This window comes from Puma concolor, chromosome E2 (genome assembly GCF_028749965.1).
Source record: "Puma concolor isolate L17-30 chromosome E2, mPumCon1.1.hap2, whole genome shotgun sequence".
Taxonomy (NCBI): domain Eukaryota; kingdom Metazoa; phylum Chordata; class Mammalia; order Carnivora; family Felidae; genus Puma; species Puma concolor.
The window spans coordinates 13,471,300-13,493,046 of NC_141681.1; the positions used below are offsets into that span (position 1 = coordinate 13,471,300).

General features: G+C 42.7%; 1 protein-coding gene across 1 annotated transcript in view; it reads left to right on the forward strand.

Annotated features, from left to right (window-relative positions):
• The window catches only part of GLG1 (golgi glycoprotein 1), a 152,350-nt gene that overhangs the window by 124,473 nt on the left and 6,130 nt on the right, over positions 1-21,747 (forward strand). The window contains exons 12-25 of the mRNA XM_025920609.2: positions 1,105-1,242; positions 3,466-3,552; positions 4,850-4,912; positions 5,630-5,743; positions 6,753-6,841; positions 7,971-8,088; positions 9,294-9,386; positions 13,175-13,312; positions 15,397-15,520; positions 16,439-16,581; positions 16,772-16,873; positions 18,035-18,142; positions 19,979-20,099; positions 20,718-20,824. Of these exons, the coding sequence (XP_025776394.1) occupies positions 1,105-1,242; positions 3,466-3,552; positions 4,850-4,912; positions 5,630-5,743; positions 6,753-6,841; positions 7,971-8,088; positions 9,294-9,386; positions 13,175-13,312; positions 15,397-15,520; positions 16,439-16,581; positions 16,772-16,873; positions 18,035-18,142; positions 19,979-20,099; positions 20,718-20,824 (1,545 nt within the window). The remainder of the gene's footprint in view (positions 1-1,104; positions 1,243-3,465; positions 3,553-4,849; positions 4,913-5,629; positions 5,744-6,752; positions 6,842-7,970; positions 8,089-9,293; positions 9,387-13,174; positions 13,313-15,396; positions 15,521-16,438; positions 16,582-16,771; positions 16,874-18,034; positions 18,143-19,978; positions 20,100-20,717; positions 20,825-21,747) is intronic.

Sequence of the window (21,747 nt, forward strand, 5' to 3'; positions counted from 1 at the left end):
AGAAACTTCCATTATTCAGTGACTAATCGTAGAGTTGCTTCACCAGCTTCTTTCTGTCTGATTTTACATTTTCAACAAAGTAAGTCAGGGGACATTTCCAGTTTTTTCTTTAAATTACCAAAATCTTTTTTTTTTTTTTTTTTACATTGATTTATTTTTGAGAAACGGAGTGAGACAAAGTGTGAGCAGGGGAGGGGCAGAGAAAGAAGGAGACACAGAATCTGAAGCAGGTTCCAGGCTCTGAGCAAGCGGTCAGCACAGAGCCTGATGTGGGGCTCGAACTCACAAACTGTGAGATCATGACCTGAGCTGAAGGCGGACGTTCAACCGACTGAGCCACCCAGGCGCCCCTAAATTACCAAAATCTAAATGACAAATAGACAAATATTGCCACCCTAATTTTATTTAACTTTAAAGTTCCATTAGAAGCTCTTAACCAGGATACAGATGGTTTTTAGACTTATTGTGAGTTTAGGTAAATTTGAACTTAATGTTCCTGACCCAAGTGTGTGCCTTTTCCTGAACTGGAGCCCGCATTCTACTCTACATTCATAGAGTAATAGCAGATTAGTTCCGCTAAACAAAAAACTCTAACCTAACCTGAACAAATCCGGTTCACTTTTTATCAGAGTATTTTGAGAAAAGGATGTTGTCTCAATAGTGTATTAGAAAATACTGAATGTATAATCTCATTCCTAGAGATACAGGCTTTTAGAAGTCTCCTAGAAAATTTAATCCTTATTCTGGAAGAGATTTGAGGTATAAAGTTTATATAAATTACTATAACGTTCTCTGTTAGTTTCCTGACAACAGATATCCTTTATCTAGTGCTTTTTTGTTTTGGTTATGGTGCTTTTTTATTTTAATGTTTATTTTATTTTTGAGCGAGAGAGAGCGAGTGTGAGCAGGGGAGAAGCTGAGAGCGAGGGAGACAGAGGGTCCTAAGCAGGCTCTTCGCTGACAGCACCAAGCCCGATGTGGGGCTTAGACTCATGAACCATGAGATCATGAGGTCATGACCCAAGCTGAAGTCGGATGCTCAACCAACCAGGCACCCTTGCTTCTGGTACTTTTAAAGTATTTTGCTTGTTCTTTCTCATACAGCTTTCACGAGAGTGCCGAGCAGAAGTCCAAAGGATCCTACACCAGCGTGCCATGGATGTTAAGCTGGATCCTGGCCTTCAGGATAAATGCCTTATCGATCTGGGAAAATGGTGCAGTGAAAAAACAGAGACTGGACAGGTAGCTCACATAGCCACCTATTTATCTTATAGTAGTAATAATAATCATCATCATCACAATTAACATTTTATATAGAGTACAGATCATAAAATACAATCTTTATTTTTGTTACATTATTCAGTGTCCTCTTCTTAAGAAATCCTAAGGAAATTTTTCTCTTTCGTCTCTGTGGAAGGAATAATACTACTTTTCCTAAGCCGTTGGTTTGTTTTTATATTATGGTTACTGTATTTTGTAAGCGATTATTTTCCCCCTTCGTGTTGCCTCTTAAAAAGCCTGGAGCCAAAGGTATGACCTGCCTCGAGCAAGTATATGAGATTTTGTGGTAGGCTTTTGTGTACCAGGTTTGCTGCTAGCTCCATCCCCCCTTCTTTACCATATTTTCTTTTTCTTCCTATTTTTTAACTCATTCTAACTTTATTTTATATTGCCTTTTTTTTCTCTTCTCACTTTTATAAGGTACGTTAAGTCCTTTCGAGAGAAGGCAGTGTATAAATATAAACAATTCTAAATACTGGCATACATGAATAGCATGCATGCCATCCAGTAGTCCTGTAAGATATGTAGGAATGGGAATTATCTTTTCCATTTGGTAATTGACAGAATTGAGACTCAAGAAGTGAAGGAAGTGTACTGACTTCCTTTCCTAATACTCAGGTGTAATCCTAACCAGACATCTGGTCCATTGTGTCATAACCTCTCCATACCGGAAAGCATAGAGAAGCAGCAGCCCCCAGAATTACATGCATGCTGTGAATGGTTCCTAACGATTTTGTGCCTGCTTTAAAAAAATAGAAAAGCTACATTACTGCTTTCTAGCAAATTAAGTTAGAAGGTAGTGTGTCCTCTGTGGTGAGGAGTAAGTCCTTGTTTAAAGCTCCAGTAATACTAGAACAAAGTGTGAACTCAGGTTTCCAGGTTCCATTTTTACTACTCCAGAACATCCTCTGGGATTAAACTATTAAAAACTTACCCGTGCAGAAATTGGGTATGTTTAAGAAGCAACATGGCTCACTATTCAGATCTGCTCACCCTGGGAATGCCATTTTCAGCAGGCTACCTCCTTGGCCTGCTGCAGTTCTGTCAAATTTATTCTTAGAAAACGCTTGCAGTTCAGCTTTCTGCTGCCTCTGTCTAATGAAACAAAAGATATGGTCACATGGAATCCCAGAAAACAGTTTCTTTCCATACCCCCTTTGAAGTAACAGTGAGAAAGCTATGCTGTGTGGCAGTCCATTGCTGTGAAGCTTGGCTCAGGAAAGGATTCTATGACTGGGATTTTTCCCTTAGCCATTTATCTTACTCCCGAGGTTTTATGCATTTTCCTTTAGGGATTCCCCACCCCACCCCTGCTTTCTGGGCATTGTATAATTCCTACACCCCCCTGCTCATCACTTCCTATTCTAATTCCAAAACAGAGACTCTTGCAAAATAGTAAGTTAAACTTGATCCTTTAATAGAGCCCTTTGCTGAGAAATAGCTGTTGATATGCTTTGGGAAAATGAGCTTCTGTTCTACTTAAAACCTCTATGTTTCTAAAGGGAATAGTCATGGAATGATACTACGAGGTCTCTCCAGGTCAGTTTCCAAAGCCTAGACGAGATAGTGTTTAGATGTCCAAACCCTAATGTGCTCACTTGCTTTGCAGCTTTCCTCAGGATCTTTCTATGTGGGCCAAGGTTAGAATCCCACATTTGACTTGCAGGAGCTATAAGTTCTATGCTGTTTTGGATCCTGGGTCCCAGCCTACTTTGCTCGTGAAAAGTCTTAAAATATTCCATGTCTTTCCCTGTAAATCTGTTGTTCGTTGATTATTATTGGTGCTCAGATTTAAAATGGGAGCAAAGGTGATCAAAACATAGGTTAAAATTGAATGGCACGTTGTTGATAGAGTGGAATAAAGGCCTGATAAAATTTTTAGACTCTGAGGACGTCTCGACATTGATTCTTGTTGGACTTACTGATTGGGCCTTCTGTAGGATTTGCGTGGCTATTGTAGCCCCTTGTGACCCTCTTAACTACCCTTTTACATCAAGTACTTATTTTTCAACAATCCCAGTTTGGGGACTCAAATAGAGCTTTAGTGTTCTGTTCAGTGAAATAGTTTTTAAAAGGAAAGATAAGGAGGACCGCTGAAAAGGAAGTAGTAGACCCTGTTCTCTCTGCTTCCCTTGTTCATTTATATAATTGACACATGCCAAGGGATTGCTTTCTTACTTGCAGGAGCTAGAGTGCCTCCAGGACCACCTTGACGACCTGGCTGTAGAGTGCAGAGATATAGTCGGCAACCTCACTGAGTTAGAATCTGAGGTAAGCAGTGTGCAGCTTGTAGATGGCGGCAGCCCTGTCAGCAACCTGTCCTCTGTTCTCAGGCTTGCTGTTTTTCAGCCCCGAGAGTGTCACTTCTCTCCGCTGGCTTTACCAAGAAGTGTTTTGTTTTGTTTCCTAAACCCCTCTCCTCATTTCTCCAGAGAAATAGCCCATACGTTTAGCCCTTTGGTTTTCTTCATAAATTAGAATTATCACAGTGATTAGACCAATCTTTTCCCTGGCCTTTAAGAAAAGCTAGCAGCTGTGCTTCAGATCTCTCAATCACGTGCAAGACCAGTCCGAACATTCCCGTTCCTGTTCTCTTACCTTAGCTCTTTCGGTTAGGTCATCTGGTAATGTTTGTGTCATCATTAAGAAAATAAAAGGCTGGGATTTCCACTTAAATGTGGAAGATTGAATGCACGTGTTTATCCGTGTTTCATCCTGTAACTCACTAAAATATTAAAAAAGAAATCAGAAAGTCTCATAAGCAAGAAATACTATTTAGAAATACAGCATTACTGGGGAAGGAGCAGATAAAAATGTTAAAATGGTCTTGTGGGAGCAGAAATCAGGGAAACGGGAAATTGCTATTTTTTTTATCATAAGCCTTTTAGAACTGTTTGAATTGTCAAAAGTATCAATACGTACAATTACATTGCTCAGCTAGTCTTTTTTTTTTTTTTTTTTGCTTTCTATTTTTCAAAAGTTTATTGCTTTCTTTCATCTTCTGTCATCTCCCTTCTCCAATTTTCATTGTCCTTATGGGCTTTTGAGGACATTCTGGGGTGTGTCACTCTTTAAAGGAAGATATTATTTCAGCAGCTAGTGCTGCACAGAGGTTGCTGTCTGCTTAAAGGCATTTGTGTATGTTCCCCAGAGGCAGTGGTTTGTCGTCTGTTTTAGGAGCTTATAAACTAAAGACAGATGTCAGTTACCCGCATTTTCATTTTGAACTGCTTAGCCATTTGGAAAAACTCCAAAGGCTAAACACTAGGATTACTGTTAAATGTTTTATTTTCTGTACTGTTCTTAATTCTGCCTTATCTTTTGCTCAGGCCCAAGGGGTATCTGCCTCTAGAAAACCTTGCCTTTCAGAATATAATGAAGGAGCAATTCTCTCTGTGCTGTGGCTGTCTAACCTAAAGACCAGACTAGCTTCCAGATGGACACCTTAGATTATGGCGATGGCAAATGCCCATCAGTTGTTACTGAGTCAGAAACACAAACTTGCCCCGCTTCCTAAACTACTGGCTCTTTCTAAAGCAGAATTATTAATATGTTTAATCTCCCACAGGATATTCAGATCGAAGCCTTACTGATGAGAGCCTGTGAGCCCATAATTCAGAACTTCTGCCACGTAAGTAATGTCTGGAGAAATGGATTCAAAACAAAACCAAATTCACTGGGACTTTGTGTGTTGCACTAACTTCCTTGTCTTCGGCATACATTACTCCTGAGTGATCATCAGATTGACGAATTAAAGTGAAAAATGTAAACAAAATCAAGAGACGGGTGCCACCATCCTCAGAAACCTTATTTGATTATCATTGGTAGATGACCTGGTATGTGGTTAGTGGCAGTTGTGGAGATGCCCTTTACAGGGGGCAGGGGGAGGCCCTCCTGAGCATAGCTGTGTTGCCGCCAATACATCAGCCTGGGGTTTGTTAGCATTAATAGTAGCTGCACCTCCCGACTCTCTTCTTGTAAATTAAATTAATTCTGTTATTTTGAACTAGCTAAATTACAGGGGTGAAACCATGCAGGAACCAGGAGGCAATGTTGGGTGTGATGCTGAAAGCCAGCTGCTGGCGTCATGTAGGGGAAGGAGTAAAAACCCTGCACAGTACATGTTCTTGTCGGGAGCTTCATGCAGGGCAGCTTGCTGTGCCAATACTGATAAACACTGATAAACATCCCTTGTAATTTCGCAGGCTTATTTTGGTATAATTTATGAGGCATCTTGTTGGTGAAGGCTCTAGAATCAGTCTCGTTTTCCATTTTTCTATGAACTAGGGTGCACGATTTGTTCACTAATTGTTAGAAATGAAATGTAAATGTGCACTGCCTTCCCCAGGATGTGGCGGATAACCAGATAGACTCTGGGGACCTGATGGAGTGTCTGATTCAGAACAAACACCAGAAGGATATGAATGAGAAGTGCGCCATTGGAGTTACCCACTTCCAGCTGGTGAGTAACACCAGGCAAATCCTGACTGTCTTGGCTGCTTGGATGGCTCTGAATTCTTTCTCTTCCAGAGCATCAGGGCACCTCTTCTGTGAGAAATCTTTTTTTTCCAAATATATGTCCTCTCTGGTTCTCAAAAAATACGGTCTTTTCCACTATGGCCAGGCACGATGGTAGGCTCTAGGAATGCAGTGCTAAATAAAGATGGAGTCTGTACCCTTAGGGAATAGAGATGAGTCACATTGTTTGCTTTTCATAAGATACGTTAACCTTTGCTTGCACAGAAAGTATGAATGGGATCTGCTGTTTTGTCATTGTGCAGTGCAGCAGCCCAAATGTCTATCAGTATACTGAACTCTTAAGCCTTTTTTTTTCTTCTAAATCGTACTACCCAGGTCTGGCATCCACATACTTTTCACAGTTACACATGTCTAAAGAAAGTGTTTCTGGTAAAGCAAGCACTTCCTTCCTGGGAGGATGGAATCTGTCATCTGTATAAAATTGATCTCTTCCCAGGGCCTATGGGCTACGTGGCTTCCTTTACCAAATGATATTGAGGGCCTCTGGAGTGTGGGTACTGGAGACAGTGGGCAACAAACCCTGCCCTTGTCTGTTCTGTGTTCTAGTAAGAGAAAGACACAAAACACTTTTACAAATAAGTACAGAGTCTCATGTGGGCTAGAGCTGCATAAGGGCTAGAGGATGAAGGAGAAAGGGGACTTGAGAAGGAGGTGTTTGAGTAGAAATGCTGAGGAGGTGATGCGCGGACCAGGGAGGATCTGGGAGAAGGGCTTCGTGGCAGAGGGAGCAGCATGATTGGAATGGCAGGAACGCCAGGGTACCCTTAGCAGAGGGAATAATGGGGAGGTTGGCAGGTCACGAAGTCTGAGGTGGAGAGCAAGTTTCACAGGGCATGGAAGGCAGGCTTCTGCAGTCTCTGTGCAATCAGCCAGCACTGCCAATCGGAACTTGCCACAGAGCTGCTGATTTTCTTTCTCATCATTTTTTTCAGGTGCAGATGAAGGATTTTCGGTTTTCTTACAAGTTTAAAATGGCCTGCAAGGAGGATGTGTTGAAACTTTGCCCCAACATAAAAAAGAAGTATGTAACGTTTAATTGATTAATTCTGCTTCCCTAAACTCTGGACAAATGTCCTGTGTACTGGTAGGGTTAGCCTTGGAGGCCTGCACACTCCCTTGGTAGTACGGCCATGCACTTGGGCTGTGTGGCCACATGATCTTTGTGGCTGCCTGCAGCCACAGGGGACAGTGGTGGTTCTGACACAGAGAGCCTGGAGGCTAAAGGGGCGATTTTAATGTTCCCAGGTTCAGGCTGTCTGACTGAAGAGGCAGATTTAGATTGTTACTTAGAGAAGCCAGTTATAGTATGAATAAGAGGTTAACTGCCTCCCAACATCATTCCATTATGTTAACTCTTTGGGAGAGCAGCAGGGGCTTTTACTGAATTAGAGGTCTAGTTTGGAAACAAAAACTTTATTCATTTATGAATTCAGTCTCAGGGCGCCTGGGTGGCTCAGTCGGTTAGGCGTCCCACTTTTGATTTTGGCTCAGGTTATGATCTCACAGTTAATGACATCAAGCCCCGCATCGGGCTCTGCGTGGACAGTGCGGTGCCTACTTGGCATTCTCACTCTCTTTCTCTGCTCCTCCCCTGCTCACACTGGCTCTCTCTCAAAAATAAACATTAAAAAAAAAAAAAAAAAAAAAGAATTAGGTCTCAGTGAAGACAGTGATGGGCTTTTACAGCATGGCTGCCTGAGTTCTTCCATCTTACTCTTTGCAAAGGCATGTTTCTAGAACACATCCCTCTCCCTCATATAAATCAAGTTCCCATTTTGCTCAAGGTTCTGTACCTCTCAAGAATGAATTTCACAGCTCATCAAAGAAAGACACAGTCTAGAGTTAAGAGCAGCATTCCTCTCTGGTCTCATGTTTTTAGCAAAACAAGCATTGAACTGTCCTTACGTCCCCTCTGTGGCCTCCCTACCTGTCAGGATTGTAGTGCGCCTTCAGTCATTTGTGACATAGAGAGTCAGGTTACTGCTTTTAGCGCTTTTAACACAATGAGACTTCTAGAAAAAGCATTCAAAAACGTGGTAAAGAGGGTCATGCATTCTGGAGTGTTGATGTGGCCCCTGCCCCAGCTCAGCCCCTGGCTCTCTGCCCTCATGTGGCTCCAGCCAGTCTCAGCCTTCTCCTTTCCTTGGCAGGGTGGACGTGGTGATCTGTCTGAGCACCACTGTGCGCAATGACACTCTACAGGAAGCCAAGGAACACAGGGTGTCCCTGAAGTGCCGCAAGCAGCTGCGGGTGGAGGAGCTAGAGATGGTAATGCCTCATAGCACAGCCTCTGGTCCCAGAAACACAGAGGCGGGTCTGGAAAGTTGGGTGAAGGGTGAGGGCAAATTGAAAGGTTTTAGCCATTATTATGATTGTTAAGATTTGGAGCCTTGTGCTCAGATCTTACCATGTGACAGCTTCTTGCTTCACTTTTCCTAACCGATAAAGTATTTTTACCACGTGTAACTGGAAGCTCACTATAGGACAAGCTGTAAGCGCATGATACAGTCCGTGCATCAGTAATGCCCTCAAGGATCAAGGGTCTCTCCCTGTTTGCTTTGCTGTTCGTGGCACCAGCTTCATGGTAAGGCTGCTTCCCCTCACCATGGCTACCTGCAGCGGCTCTGGCCTCCTGCTCCACGTCGTCTCCAGCAGGAAAGTAGAACAGGAGAGACCTCCTCCCTCCCCCACAGCCCGTAGCCAGATCCTTCCCTCAATTTGCTCGTGTCAGCTGGAGATCTGTGCCCACTCCCTGACCAACAACAGTCTCCAGGGGAATGCCATGCCCTGAAGAGCTTACAGATCACGAGGTACAACAGTTACTGGCAAGTCGAATGCAGTGTGCGCTCTAAGGGGAAACTTATGTTGCTTTTGAGGTTAAGCTAAACAGCTAAAAATGTTTAGTATATTCTGTATTGTGAATTCTACTTATTTCACTTCAGTCTAAATAAAAACTAAAAACTAGTAATGAACACCAAACACCAGTAATATTGCAAAAGTTACATTACCAGATTTTCACGTAGGGTGGGAGTGATTCGGTGGTAATTATGTGTTAAGTGGAGCTCTCCTCGATATCCTAGTGTAATTGAGACTTTGGGTCCCTAGCGTTGGACCTCGCTCTTTCAATAAAACAATAATAAAAGTAGAACCCTACATTTATATAATGCTTTAATTTCCTGAAGTGGTTTCCACATCATATTATCTTACTTCATTTCACAGCAGTCCTGCGAAGGGGCCGGGTAGGTGGCAGCATTTTGTTTTGCAAAAAAAGTCCAAGGCCATCTAGCTAGTTAGTGCAGAATTGAAACTAAATGCCAGCTCTCCTTTTACTGCGGTGGCCCCACTGCTCCTATTTTGCTGTGTAAAGGTTGTGGTCACTAGACAAGATCTGGTCAGTACGTGAATATGTAGAACATTTGACATCTCCAGTTTCGAGTAACCTCACTTTTCCATGCTGGCCCCCTCCCATACAGACAGAGGACATCCGTCTGGAACCAGATCTGTATGAAGCTTGCAAGAGTGACATCAAGAACTACTGTTCCACTGTGCAGTATGGCAATGCTCAGGTAACTGTCTGTTTATATTTTTTAATTGTGAAACTGTGAAGGTAACATTTTGGGACACCTAAGTGGCTCAGTCGGTTAAGTGTCTGACTTTTTATTGCAGCTTAGGTCATGATCTCATGGTTCGTGAGTGTGAGCCCCACATTGTGCTCTCTGCTGGCTGTGAGGAGCCTGCTTGGGATTCTCTCTCTCTCTCTCTCTCTCTCTCTCTCTCTCTCTCTCTCTTTCTCTCTTTGTCCCTCCCCAACTTGTGCGATTGTGCTCTTTCTCTCTCACTCTCTCAAAATACACTTGAAAAAATTTTTTATTGTTATGTTTATTTATTTAGAGAGAGATTGAGAGACAGAGTGTGAGGGGGGAGGGGCAGTGAGAGAGGCAGACACAGAATCTGAAGCAGGCTCCAGGCTCTGCACTGTCAACACAGAGCCTGATGTGGGGCTCGAACACATGAGTGTGAGATCATGACCTGAGTCAAAGTTGGACGTTCAACTGACTGAGCCACCCAGGCGCCCCTCAAAATACACTTTAAGTAAAAAAAAAAAAAAAAAGAGGGGGGGCGCCTGAGTGGCTCACTCGGTTAAGTGTCTGACTCTTGGTTTTGGCTAAGGTCATGATCTCACGGTTCATGCGTTCAAGTCCCACATCAGGCTCCACACTGACAGCACAGAGCCTGCTTGGGATTCTCTCTCTCCCTGTCTGTACTCCTCCCCCCCCCCCACACACACACACACAATCTCTCCCTGCCCTTTCTTTCATAATAAATAAATAAACTTAAAAAAAAAAAAAAAGAAAAAGAAAATGTGAAGTTAACATTTTAGCCATGAATTCTTTGCTGGTGGAATGAGCCTCGTCACATTCTGTCCAGCCTAGTCATCCCCTCCTAAGCTTTACCAGACTTTCCCAAAGGAAGTTCCTTACCTGCATTCCTCATGTTCTCCTGTTCATTCTCTTCCCTCTTTCAGGTTAGCTTGTCCTTCTCCACCTTGTCTGCCTAAGAAGCTCTTCACAATCCTTCAAATGTCTCCTCCTCTCTGTAGCTTTTCTAACACCGTGTACCTCCAGAATTGATTATTCCCTTACTCTGTGCCTGTTGCACAAAAGTTCTTAACTGGAAGTCACATAGGAATCACCTGGGAAATCTTGTTTCTTTAACGCACAGAACTGGGCCCTGTCCTGAATTAGTATTAGTCAGGAATGAAGTACAAAGAAGTGATTTTTTTTTTTCTTGTAATGTTCTTCTAGTGACTCAGCTACGTTTTCTAGTTCAGGGAATTGCCCTGAAAGCACCACACTGGTGCTTTAGCCTTTGAGATAGTGGCTTCATTATCGTCTTGTATCTGCTATTGCTGATGTCTATCTCACTCTCGTGTCTGTGCAGATCATCTACTCTGAATTTTCTCTTTATCTTTAATGATCCATAATTCCGCTGGCATGTAATCAGGGATGGGTTGTTTTTTTTTTTTTTATTTCTTTATCTTAATTGGCTCTTTCAGTCTCAGAATTCATGTTTTTCTCAGTTTGGAGAAATTCTCAATTATTGTTTTCTTCCAAATACTGCCTTGCTTTTACTTCCTTCTAGAACTCATATTAGACAGTTGGAAGGAACATCTGAATCTGTCCTCCATGTCTCTTCACTTTTTCTTTCATACTTGCCATTTCTTTGTTATTTGTACTGCATTGAGGTAATTCCTCAGGTCTGTCTCCCAGCTTAAAGATGTATTCTTCAGCTGTGTCCATTCTGTTTTTAGAGAGACTCCCAGTTGGGGGTTTTATATTTTGTTTCCAGAATCTGTTACTGGTTCCTCTCATAACCATCTGTTCTTGATTCTGGTTTACCATTTCTTTCTGTATTGTTCTGAGGACATTAAATATATTTTTTTAATTGTTCTCTTACTTTTTCCTCTCAGTTATTTGGTGATTCTTGGTTGTCCCTTGAGGATTTCATAGAAGTCTCATGACTTTATGCTACAGCTCTAGTTCCTGCAGATTCCCATCTGCTTCCCTTCTTTATCATTTATTTCATTTTTTAAAAAAATTTTTTAATGTTTATTTATTTTTGAGAGAGAGAGAGAGAGAGAGAGACACAGTGTGAGCAGGGGATGGGGAGAGAGAGAGGGAGACCCAGAATTCGAAGCAGGCTCCAGGCTCTGAGCTATCAGAGCAGAGCCTGACGTGGGGCTCAAACTCATAAACCATGAGATTGTGACCTGAGCCGAAGTCGAGGCTTAACGAACTGAGCCACCCAGGCGCCCCTCATTTTTTTTTTTTTTCAACGTTTATTTATTTTTGGGACAGAGAGAGACAGAGCATGAACGGGGGAGGAGCAGAGAGAGAGGGAGACACAGAATCGGAAACAGGCTCCAGGCTCTGAGCCATCAGCCCAGAGCCTGATGCGGGGCTCGAACCCACGGACCGCGAGATCGTGACCTGGCTGAAGTCGGACGCCTAACCGACTGCACCACCCAGGCGCCCCTCATTTTTTTTTTTTTTTTTAATAATATCTAAAAGGTTGGTGTAAGGAAGGGGAGATTTATACTCAATTCACTATCTTAAAATCCATCATATGGCACTTTATGCTTTATGTTAACCCGCTCATCTTTTTTTTTTTTTAAGGTTTTTTTTTTTTAACGTGTATTTATTTTTGAGACAGAGAGAGACAGAGCATGAACGGGGGAGGGACAGAGAGAGGGAGACACAGAATTCGAAACAGGCTCCAGGCTCTGAGCTGTCAGCACAGAGCCCGGCGTGGGGCTCGAACTCATGGAGCGCGAGATCGTGACCTGAGCTGAAGTCGGATGCTTAACCGACTGAGCCACCCAGACGCCTCTCATCTTTTTTTTTTTAAGTTTGTTTTTGAGAGAGCGAGAGACAGAGTGCAAGTGACGGGAGGGTCAGAGAGAGAGGGAGATACAGAGTCCAAAGCAGGCTCCAGTCTCTGAGCTGTCAGCACAGAGCCCAACACAGGGCTTGAACTTACACACTGTGAGACCATGACCAGAGCCGAAGCCAGATGTCCAATGAATTGAACCACCCAGGCACTCCTCGTCTTTTTTTTTTCTTAGATATTTGTTTATTTTTTGAGAGAAACAGAGGGGAGGGTGGAGGGGAAGAAAGAGAGGAAGAGAATCCCAAGCAGGCTTTGCAGTGTCAGCACACAGCCTGACACAGGGCTTGATCCCACGAACCATGAGGTCATGACCTGAGCTGAAATCCAGAGTCAGATGCTTAACCGACTGAGCCACCCATTGTTTTATTTATTTATTATTTTTTGATTTGTTTATTGTAGTTGTTTGTAAAAGTTTGCCCTGTGAGACTGTGTATTTATCAGGGGTAGCGACTGGGCCTCATTCATACCTGGCATCTAATGCTCTATTCTCATGGGGTAAATGGTGAGTGGAACTGAACCTCCTAGCTTGTGCCTACTGACTAGTCAGGGATATTGCTCCCTAGAAAAGCAGAGTGCCTAATGTGTGCTCCAAAAGGAGTCTTGACAAAGAAGAGCTAGAGGACAGAAAAAAACAAGAATCTTGAGGGGGATTCCTTCCCTTTAGCCTCCAGTGCAGCCTGCTCAACTCATCCATTATTTTTATACAGTCTGGTTCAGTTAGACCTAAAGCTGTAAATCTGCAAGCATAATTCTCCTTGGTGAGGAAATCTGACTCCTCTTACCTTGGAATTAGGAATGGAATGAAAGAGAGGGGATGCACTAAGAACTGAATGCTGTAGTGAGAACATATAGATTATCAATCCCTGATACATCCCTTAACTTGACCATAATTCTTATGCCCTAGATTATTGAATGCCTGAAAGAAAACAAGAAGCAGCTAAGTACTCGTTGCCACCAGAAAGTTTTTAAGCTACAGGAGACAGAGATGATGGACCCGGAACTAGACTATACACTTATGAGAGTCTGCAAGCAGATGATAAAGGTAAGGGATCCCAAACCAGGGGCTAAGTACAGGGTAAATAAAAATAACAACATAAGCTTCTTTAAACTTGGGAGCAAATTTTATAATCTTTCCACTCAGCCTGTTTTATACAGAGGAGACAGTGGTTCTCGTGGTGTGGTCCCTAGCTCAACTGCATCATCACCCCCTGGAAACTTACAAATGCTTAGGCCCCACCCTCTGCCTACTGAATCAGAAACTCTGGGAGCAGAGCTAATAGCTTTAACAAGCCTTCCAGTTGATTCTGATGCACGCTCAAGTTTGACAACCATCGAGCTAAGCTAACTGGCCTTTGACCTAAGGCACAAGTAAATAGATAACCAGTAAATATATGATTGATTTTGAGGACAGTTAGTGGTAGGTATGTTGAGAAAGTCACCACCAAATGTCTTGATCATCCACCTACCACAGTCAAAAGGCTTTTCTCTTTTATATGTTCTTTTGTTTCATATACTTCTCCAGTGAACGTTCTCTGTAACAGGCTAACTTGAGAACCTAAATGCCAGTTCCTTGTTGTATCCACATGTATAAAGAGATTTAAATTTAAGGTTCTAATACACTTAAGATAAAATAAAAGCAAATGCTTTATTAAAATAAAATGTTACTTAAAAAATAAAATACTACTTTTAAAATAAAATGCTGGTCCACTCTGGAAAACAGTATGGAGGTTCCTCAAAAAACTAAAAATAGAACTACCCTACGACCCAGCAATTGCAAAACTAGGTATTTATCCAAGGGATACAGGTGTGCTGTTTCGAAGGGACACATGCACCCCCATGTTTATAGCAGCACTATCGACAATAGCCAAAGTATGGAAAGAGCCCAAATGTCCATCCATGGATGAATGGATAAAGAGGATGTATATATACACACAATGGAGTATTACTCGGCAATCAAAAAGAATGACATCTTGCCATTTGCAACTACGTGGATGGAACTGGAGGGTATTATGCTAAGTGAAATTAGTCAGAGAAAGACAAATACCATATGATTTCACTCATATGAGGACTTTAACAGACAAAACAGATGAACATAAGGGAAGGGAAACAAAAATAATATGAAAACAAGGAGGGGGACAAAACAGAAGAGACTCATAAATATGGAGAACAAATTGAGGGTTGCTGGATGGGTTGTGGGAAGGGGGATGGGCTAAATGGGTAAGGGGCACTAAGGAATCCACCCCTGAATCATTGTTCCACTATATGCGAACTAAATTGGATGTAAATTTTTAAAAATTAAATTAAAAAATAAAAAATAAATAAATAAATAAAATAAAATAAAATAAAATAAAAAAAAAACGCTGCTTTTCACTCTTTCAGATACCAAATAGAATTGTGAAAGTTAGAAATGTCTTTAGTTGACCCTGGTAGATTTGAGTCTTATGTAAAATCTGAAATGCCAGGCTCTGATCTGAGGGAATTTTGTAAGATTTTGATGACTTTTGTAAAAATCAGTCATCAACTTATATTAAGATATCCGTAGGCTGTAATTAGCAGATACACTGTTGATTAGCAGATAGAGGTAGAATTTACTGTTAGTCCAAAATGGATCTCTGACTTCAAGGACACTAACGAGTGTACAGGGACTAGCCCCACACCGTTTGGTAGCATTATAGCACCCATAGTTAAAAGATGAACTAGACAGGTCCTTAACCCACATTCCTGTTCACATTGTTCAGTGGGTAATTTTTAAATTTCCCATTGGGATTGGGTGGATATGGCTTGAGGGCTACCTGGCCACCTGGTACAATGTTATGTTTTTACTTAAACAGTGTTTAAGATCATGAGATGCCATGTAATGTAACATAGCCATGCAGGTACAGAATCAATCCTGTGCAAAATAGGAAACAGTGAGGGTAGTAGGGAGAAATGTGAGAGATATAGTAGAGACTCGATAAAAGGAGAAGTGGAGTCTGGGTGTTTATTCAGGCTTAGCTGTTTCTCTTGTACCAAGTGATATCTTCAAGCTGATTTTGTCATTAGCTCACCAGTAGGTGGAAGGGTGATGCAGATGATGTTCATTGCCATATTTGCATAACTACGTTTGTAAATCTTTGTTTCTTGCAGAGGTTCTGTCCAGAGGCAGATTCCAAAACCATGTTGCAGTGCTTGAAGCAAAATAAGAACAGTGAATTGATGGATCCCAAATGCAAACAGATGATAACCAAGCGCCAGATCACTCAGAACACAGGTAACATCACGGCTTGGCTTTCCTGGTTCCATTGAATGTGGCTTAAATGGAGCTGAGTCGACATATATCTACCTAATTAAACTACAGATATTTTGTTGCCTGTGGATTTCAAGGGAAGAGTCTGGATCTAGTAAGGAAAATAACATATTCTTCCTTCAAAGAGTATTTGGCAGAATGAAAGTCATAGGAAAGAGGAGACAGAGGAAGTCAAGGCTGGAGTTCTTTGAAAAGTCTAGAGATTTAACAAAACTTCATGCATGTGGCAGGAGAATATATGGGTAATGTTTTTTAGAACAGAGAAATTTCAGCTCTGAGTTGCAAGACCTTATAACATAGTGGGCAAGATGAGTCCAGTATTCTCAGTGTTTTCCAAAACATCTGTTAGGGGGAAGGTTGGTGATGGCTGAGTGATTTTTTTGAGAACTACTAAAGAATACTGGTACCAGCAGACCCCACAGACGTGCTGCAAGGTAGAATTCCTGGGGTCTCTGTGTCCACATCTACCCTTTCATTTAATTATATTGCTGATTAAAAGCAGTGTAGTCAGGACTCTTGGATGGCTCAGTAGGTTGAACATCCACCTCTTGATTTCAGCTCAGGTCATGATCCCAGGGTCTTAGGATTGAGCCCCGTGTTGTGATCCACGCTGAACGCACGTGGAGCCTGCTTAAAATATGCCCCCCCTCTTCCTCTCCCCCCCCCAAAATAAAAAATAAAAACGTGCACCCAGAAAAAAATTTTTTTAATTTAAAAAATAAAAACAGTGTAATGAATGCTCGGTAAATGTTTAGCAAATAAACAAATCAGTAGTTTATTTGTGGTCATTGATGTAATATGTACCCTTTTGAAAGGTAGATCTTGAATATTTTTGAATCCAGGTGGAATATTTTATCACATACTGACAACTTTCCACTCTAGATTACCGCTTAAACCCTGTGCTAAGGAAAGCCTGTAAAGCTGACATTCCTAAATTCTGCCATGGTATCCTGACTAAGGCCAAGGATGATTCGGAACTGGAAGGCCAAGTCATCTCGTGCCTCAAGCTCAGATATGCTGACCAGGTAAACAGTCCTGGGCTCTCTGCAGAGGTGTGTTTATAGAGGCCCCTCTACTCCTGGCAATTTTTTCTTTGGAAGCCCCTAGCTTACTCCTACTTTCCCAAGACCTTTTTCGTACCTTCCCAAACCAGGGACCAAATAAAAAGCTCAAGCTGTCTAATAGGCTGATGAACTCTCCTTTTGTCATATGTAGCGGCTCTCTTCGGACTGTGAAGACCAGATCCGGATTATTATCCAGGAGTCCGCTCTGGATTACCGACTAGATCCTCAGCTCCAGCTACACTGCTCAGATGAGGTAGGATTTGGGTCTGAAGCTGGTTGTGAGCAGAGCTGGTCAGAGAAGTGTTTATTGAAGAAAAGTTCTGTACCGTCTTTCCCTTTAGCCCTGAATCCAGGGCCCATCTTCTGGACTTTTCATTGTTTGAATTTCTGGTTCCCTGTGACACTGAATTAGACTTGACATTCATCCTATCACTATAGAGTGTTGGTTCTATATTTCTCTGTTGTATTAGAGTGTTCTTTTACTATATCTGTCTCCGTATAGTTCTTCCTTCTCCTTATTCTGATGCTCAACTTAGAATTCCCCAAGACTTGCTAGAAAGAGAAAGTGTTCCTGGGGTGCCTGGGTGGCTTAGTTGGTTAAGTGTCCAACTTCAGCTCAGCTCATGATCTCACAGTTCATGGGTTTGAGCCCCACATTGGGCTCTGTACTGACAGTTTACAGCCTGGAGCCTGCTTCAGATTCTGTGTCTCCCTCTGTCTCTGCTCCTCCCCCACTTGCGCGCGTGTGCGCTCTCTCTCACCCTCTCTCTCTCAAAAATAAATAAATGTTAAAAAAGTGGGGGGGGGGGAAAGAAAGTGCTCCTATAATAGCGCTAAAGAAATGCCTGTCTTTGGACTTTGACTTCCTAGCTAGAAAAGCCCATGTGGAGAACTGTGTTCGACATATGTCAGTTTTAGGGGTTCATAGCTGAAGATTTTTTAAAGATGCTCACTCACAGCTCCCAAGGAAGACTTAAGTTTTTAATCTTTGGTGTGGACTGTGTTTTAGAACCTGTGTGTGTGTGTGTGTGTGTTGCCAAGTTGTGAGTTGAGGTTGACTCTGAACCTTTATAAATGTCAGCCATTTGCTTTTAGTATTTCACTTGGCTATGTAACCTTCCTCCTGTGGAATCAAGGAGTAGCCTTCTTTGTGACCAGTCCTGGGACACTCTGACTCAAATGTCAGGGTTGACAGCATAAACGTCAGTATACTGACTGGTTTTTGACTCTGTGTGCCAGTCTTTGTGACAGTGAATGGAGCCCAGCATCTCATCCAGGACAGGGGGCGGGGCGTGAAGTCCACTAGGAGACTGAGGAGACATCCAGACCATATGGGAGGGTCACCAAACCTGCAGGTTTCAGAGACAGGGTTTCTGGTGACAGCAGAGATGTGTTTTGTGTGTCTCTGGAACAGATCTCCAATCTGTGTGCTGAGGAAGCAGCTGCCCAAGAGCAGACAGGTCAAGTAGAAGAGTGCCTCAAAGTTAACCTGCTCAAAATCAAAACGGACGCATGTAAAAAGGTAATACCGCCAATGGCCTTGTTTCCCTGCCTGCTTTTCACAAAACTTTTTCTTCCCTTCTGATGCTGTAGTCTGCATATCTTAGCAAGAACATCTAAACCTTCCTTCCTGGGATTATACGTTTCTTCCCTCTTACGAAACTTTCACTAGAGTCTTGACAGTTAATCACCTATAACTGAAATATTCTTCCACGTGTACTGATTATTTATGAACATGTCTGAGCCCCATGACCAGGCCGTGGTTTAAGGCCCTGTGAGTGCAGAACTGAAAGCAAAATGTCAAGTCCGATAGTATCAGTAAAGATACTGCATTCATAAAAATCATTTCAGAAATAGCTTATAAAAACGAAGTTATCAAAACATGACTATTAAGCATACATTATCTTGGAAAATTGCAAATGAAATAATATATTTGATCTTTTTAAAAAAGCTTTGTCTTTTTTTGAAAAGTGTTTGAGTGATGTCATTTTTGAGTCACTGAATATTGTACACAGATATTTTCATCTGCTGAAATGTTTCTGATTCCACACGGCCTGAGGAATAATGGGAGATGGCTAAAAGCTAAATCCAGATGTTTTCCTTGGACTAGTTTGTCATCAGATGATCCCATTTAACTTTGAAGAGTAATATTTGAGTTTTGTTTTTTGTTTTCTTGTTTTTATTATTGTTGCTTTACAGGGCCTGTAGTCTCTCTTGAGAGCAAACTAATTTTTATTTAAGAAAGCACTTTTGGGGGCGCCTGGGTGGCGCAGTCGGTTAAGCGTCCGACTTCAGCCAGGTCACGATCTCGCGGTCCGTGAGTTCGAGCCCCGCGTCGGGCTCTGGGCTGATGGCTCAGAGCCTGGAGCCTGTTTCCGATTCTGTGTCTCCCTCTCTCTCTGCCCCTCCCCCGTTCATGCTCTGTCTCTCTCTGTCCCAAAAATAAATAAACGTTGAAAAAAAAAATAAATTTAAGAAAGCACTTTTGGCCTTTTGTTACCTCCTGTTCTTTCAAGTCTAAATGGAAAGTCTGCAGAGCTGATGTCACTTCCATCATGGTTATGTTCCTCTTGTTTAGGACATCTTTAGACTCACTAAGAGTTTTTCTTGCAGTAAAAGTCATGCTCTGTGAATCTTTTTTATCTTTTGAGGATAACGGAGGTAACATGAAACATTATGCAAACATTTTTCTTTGTTTGCCTGGGAGTTTTAAAACTCTGGTTTTTATTTTTTTATTTTTTTTATATATTTTTTTAGTGTTTATGTATTTTTGAGAGAGAGAGATAGAGACACATCGCGAGCAGGGAAGGGGCAGAGAGAGAGAGAGAGACACACACACAGAATCTGAAGCAGGCTCCAGGCTCTAGGCTCTGAGCTGTCAGTACAGAGCCCAAGGCAGGGCTTAAGCTCACAAGCTATGAGATCGTGACCTGAGCCAAAGTTGGACACTTAATCAACTGAGCCACCCAGGTGCCGCAAAACTCTGGTTTTTGGATTTCACATTTTCATTTTTCTTAAGAAAATAGCCGTATTATAGCAACCGATAGAAATACTAACATTTAGTATGCAACATATACAGCCCACCAGACTGCCAGAAACCCACATCTGATCTTGTAGCCCCCACTTCGTTTAGCACGTAGCTTTGATCATACTAGGCCTCCGAGTGTGTGGAATCAGTTGCTGAAAATCTGCGTTCTTTGTGTCCTCACCACGTTGTCCCTGTCTCAGAGTAAGTTCTGTTGTTAACCCCTACCCTTCCCTCCTTGACTTTACTCTTCATATGTACAGTATTTGCAGATAACAAATCTGATGTATTTCCTCTACAAAAGCTTGCTCTACGATGATTCTTCCTTCTTAGGAAGTGTTAAACATGCTGAAGGAAAGCAAAGCAGACATCTTTGTGGACCCAGTTCTTCATACAGCGTGTGCCCTGGACATTAAGCACCACTGTGCCGCCATTACCCCCGGCCGAGGGCGTCGTAAGTCACTGTTCACTCTGGCCCTCTCTGAACTACCTTGGGAGGAGCACAGACTCCTTCTGAGACAGCACTTGCGGGTACTCTGTTCTCTAGCTGCAGCACAACCACAGACAACATCCTCTGGGGGCCTGGTTGATGCCGGGACTAGGCTTTTGTGGCAGAATGAATTTAGGAATGAATAACCCTACAGGTTTGAACTGACCTAGCCATAACCAGAGGTAAGGTTCTGATGAAAAGGGAAGGTTGAGTTATTTATCAGGGAAGCAAAAGTTAACTCATGATCATGGCCTCTTCCCCCTTGGCCAAACTAGAGCAGCTTCATCAGCTCACCCAGTGGCCACATTGGGTGGATCCTGGGCAGGTAGAAGAAAGTTGTTTCTGAGCCAGACATGCCCAATAAAATAAGAAGGTTTTAAGGGTCTGTGGGCAGCTGGTTCCTTGGAAACTCAACATCATTTTTCTCCATGTTAAATCTTTGGTCAAATTTCCTAGAATGGATTTAACTTTGTGTAGCCTATACATCTGAATTCTCTGGTGATAAGGTGCCCTCCTCCCCAACCTCATAGAAATTTCTGTTCTGTACAGTTTTAGACTCTTCTCATCCCTTTTCTTTCACAGAAATGTCCTGTCTCATGGAGGCCCTGGAGGATAAGCGGGTGAGGTTACAACCTGAGTGCAAAAAACGTCTCAATGACCGGATTGAAATGTGGAGTTATGCAGCAAAGGTAATGCCCAAGAGAATCTCCTGAAGTGGCCATCTCTGTCCGTTCCCCAGATATTCCACTTGTCCTTTTGTCCTTGTTGCGAGACCAGCAGTAAGTGTATTTGAAAAGTCTGTCACTGCCCTTGGAAGCCTCCCTGGCTGTCTCTGAGCCTGTGGCCACCATCTCCTTTTGCCAGTGTCTTCAGGCTTTGCCGGGGCCACTGCTTTGTCCTCACTTGCCCATAGTCCACCGTGGAAAAGTGAGTCACCCAAAGGATGGGATAAAAGCCAGCTGTGCAAAGAGAACCAGAAATCATGCCCAGGGGAAAGCAACCAGGCTGGCCACTGTTGTCTTAAATCTCGTTTTTCTGATTTTAGTCAGTGTTTGGCAGGAGCATATGTATGTGGGACTAGCCCCGGCCTTCGCCCTCAGCTAGGCTGAAACAGGAACGCTGATAGGGTAGAGAGACATCAGGACAGGTGAATGTGTGTGATACCCAGGCAGACTTGGGCTAGGGGAGATTTTTCCTACAAAAATGCAGCCTCAGCGAGAAGAGTAACAGTTCTTCTCATGTGCACATTGCTTTGTGGTGCGTAACACTTCACTGGACATACTACCTCACTGAACCTTGAAACGCAGCAGGGTAAGTGGAGTGATTATTTCCCCACTTTACAATGGAGGAAACTGTGACCTGCCCAAGGTGCCTCAGCGAGAAAGTCAGGTTTCTAGATCCACATTCTATCACCCCACATCGGGATGGACATTGCCAGTTGCCTTAGGTTAAGAAAGCGGTCATGAGGACCCCCCTGCTTCCTGTCACCCACATGAAAGGTCAAGGGTACCAGGCAAACAGGAAAGACCATGACAAGTCTTTACACCTAGAAGTAAGGGAAATGAAGAGAAGGGATCGCAGCTGTCCAAGTAGCACATACGCCCCTCACCCC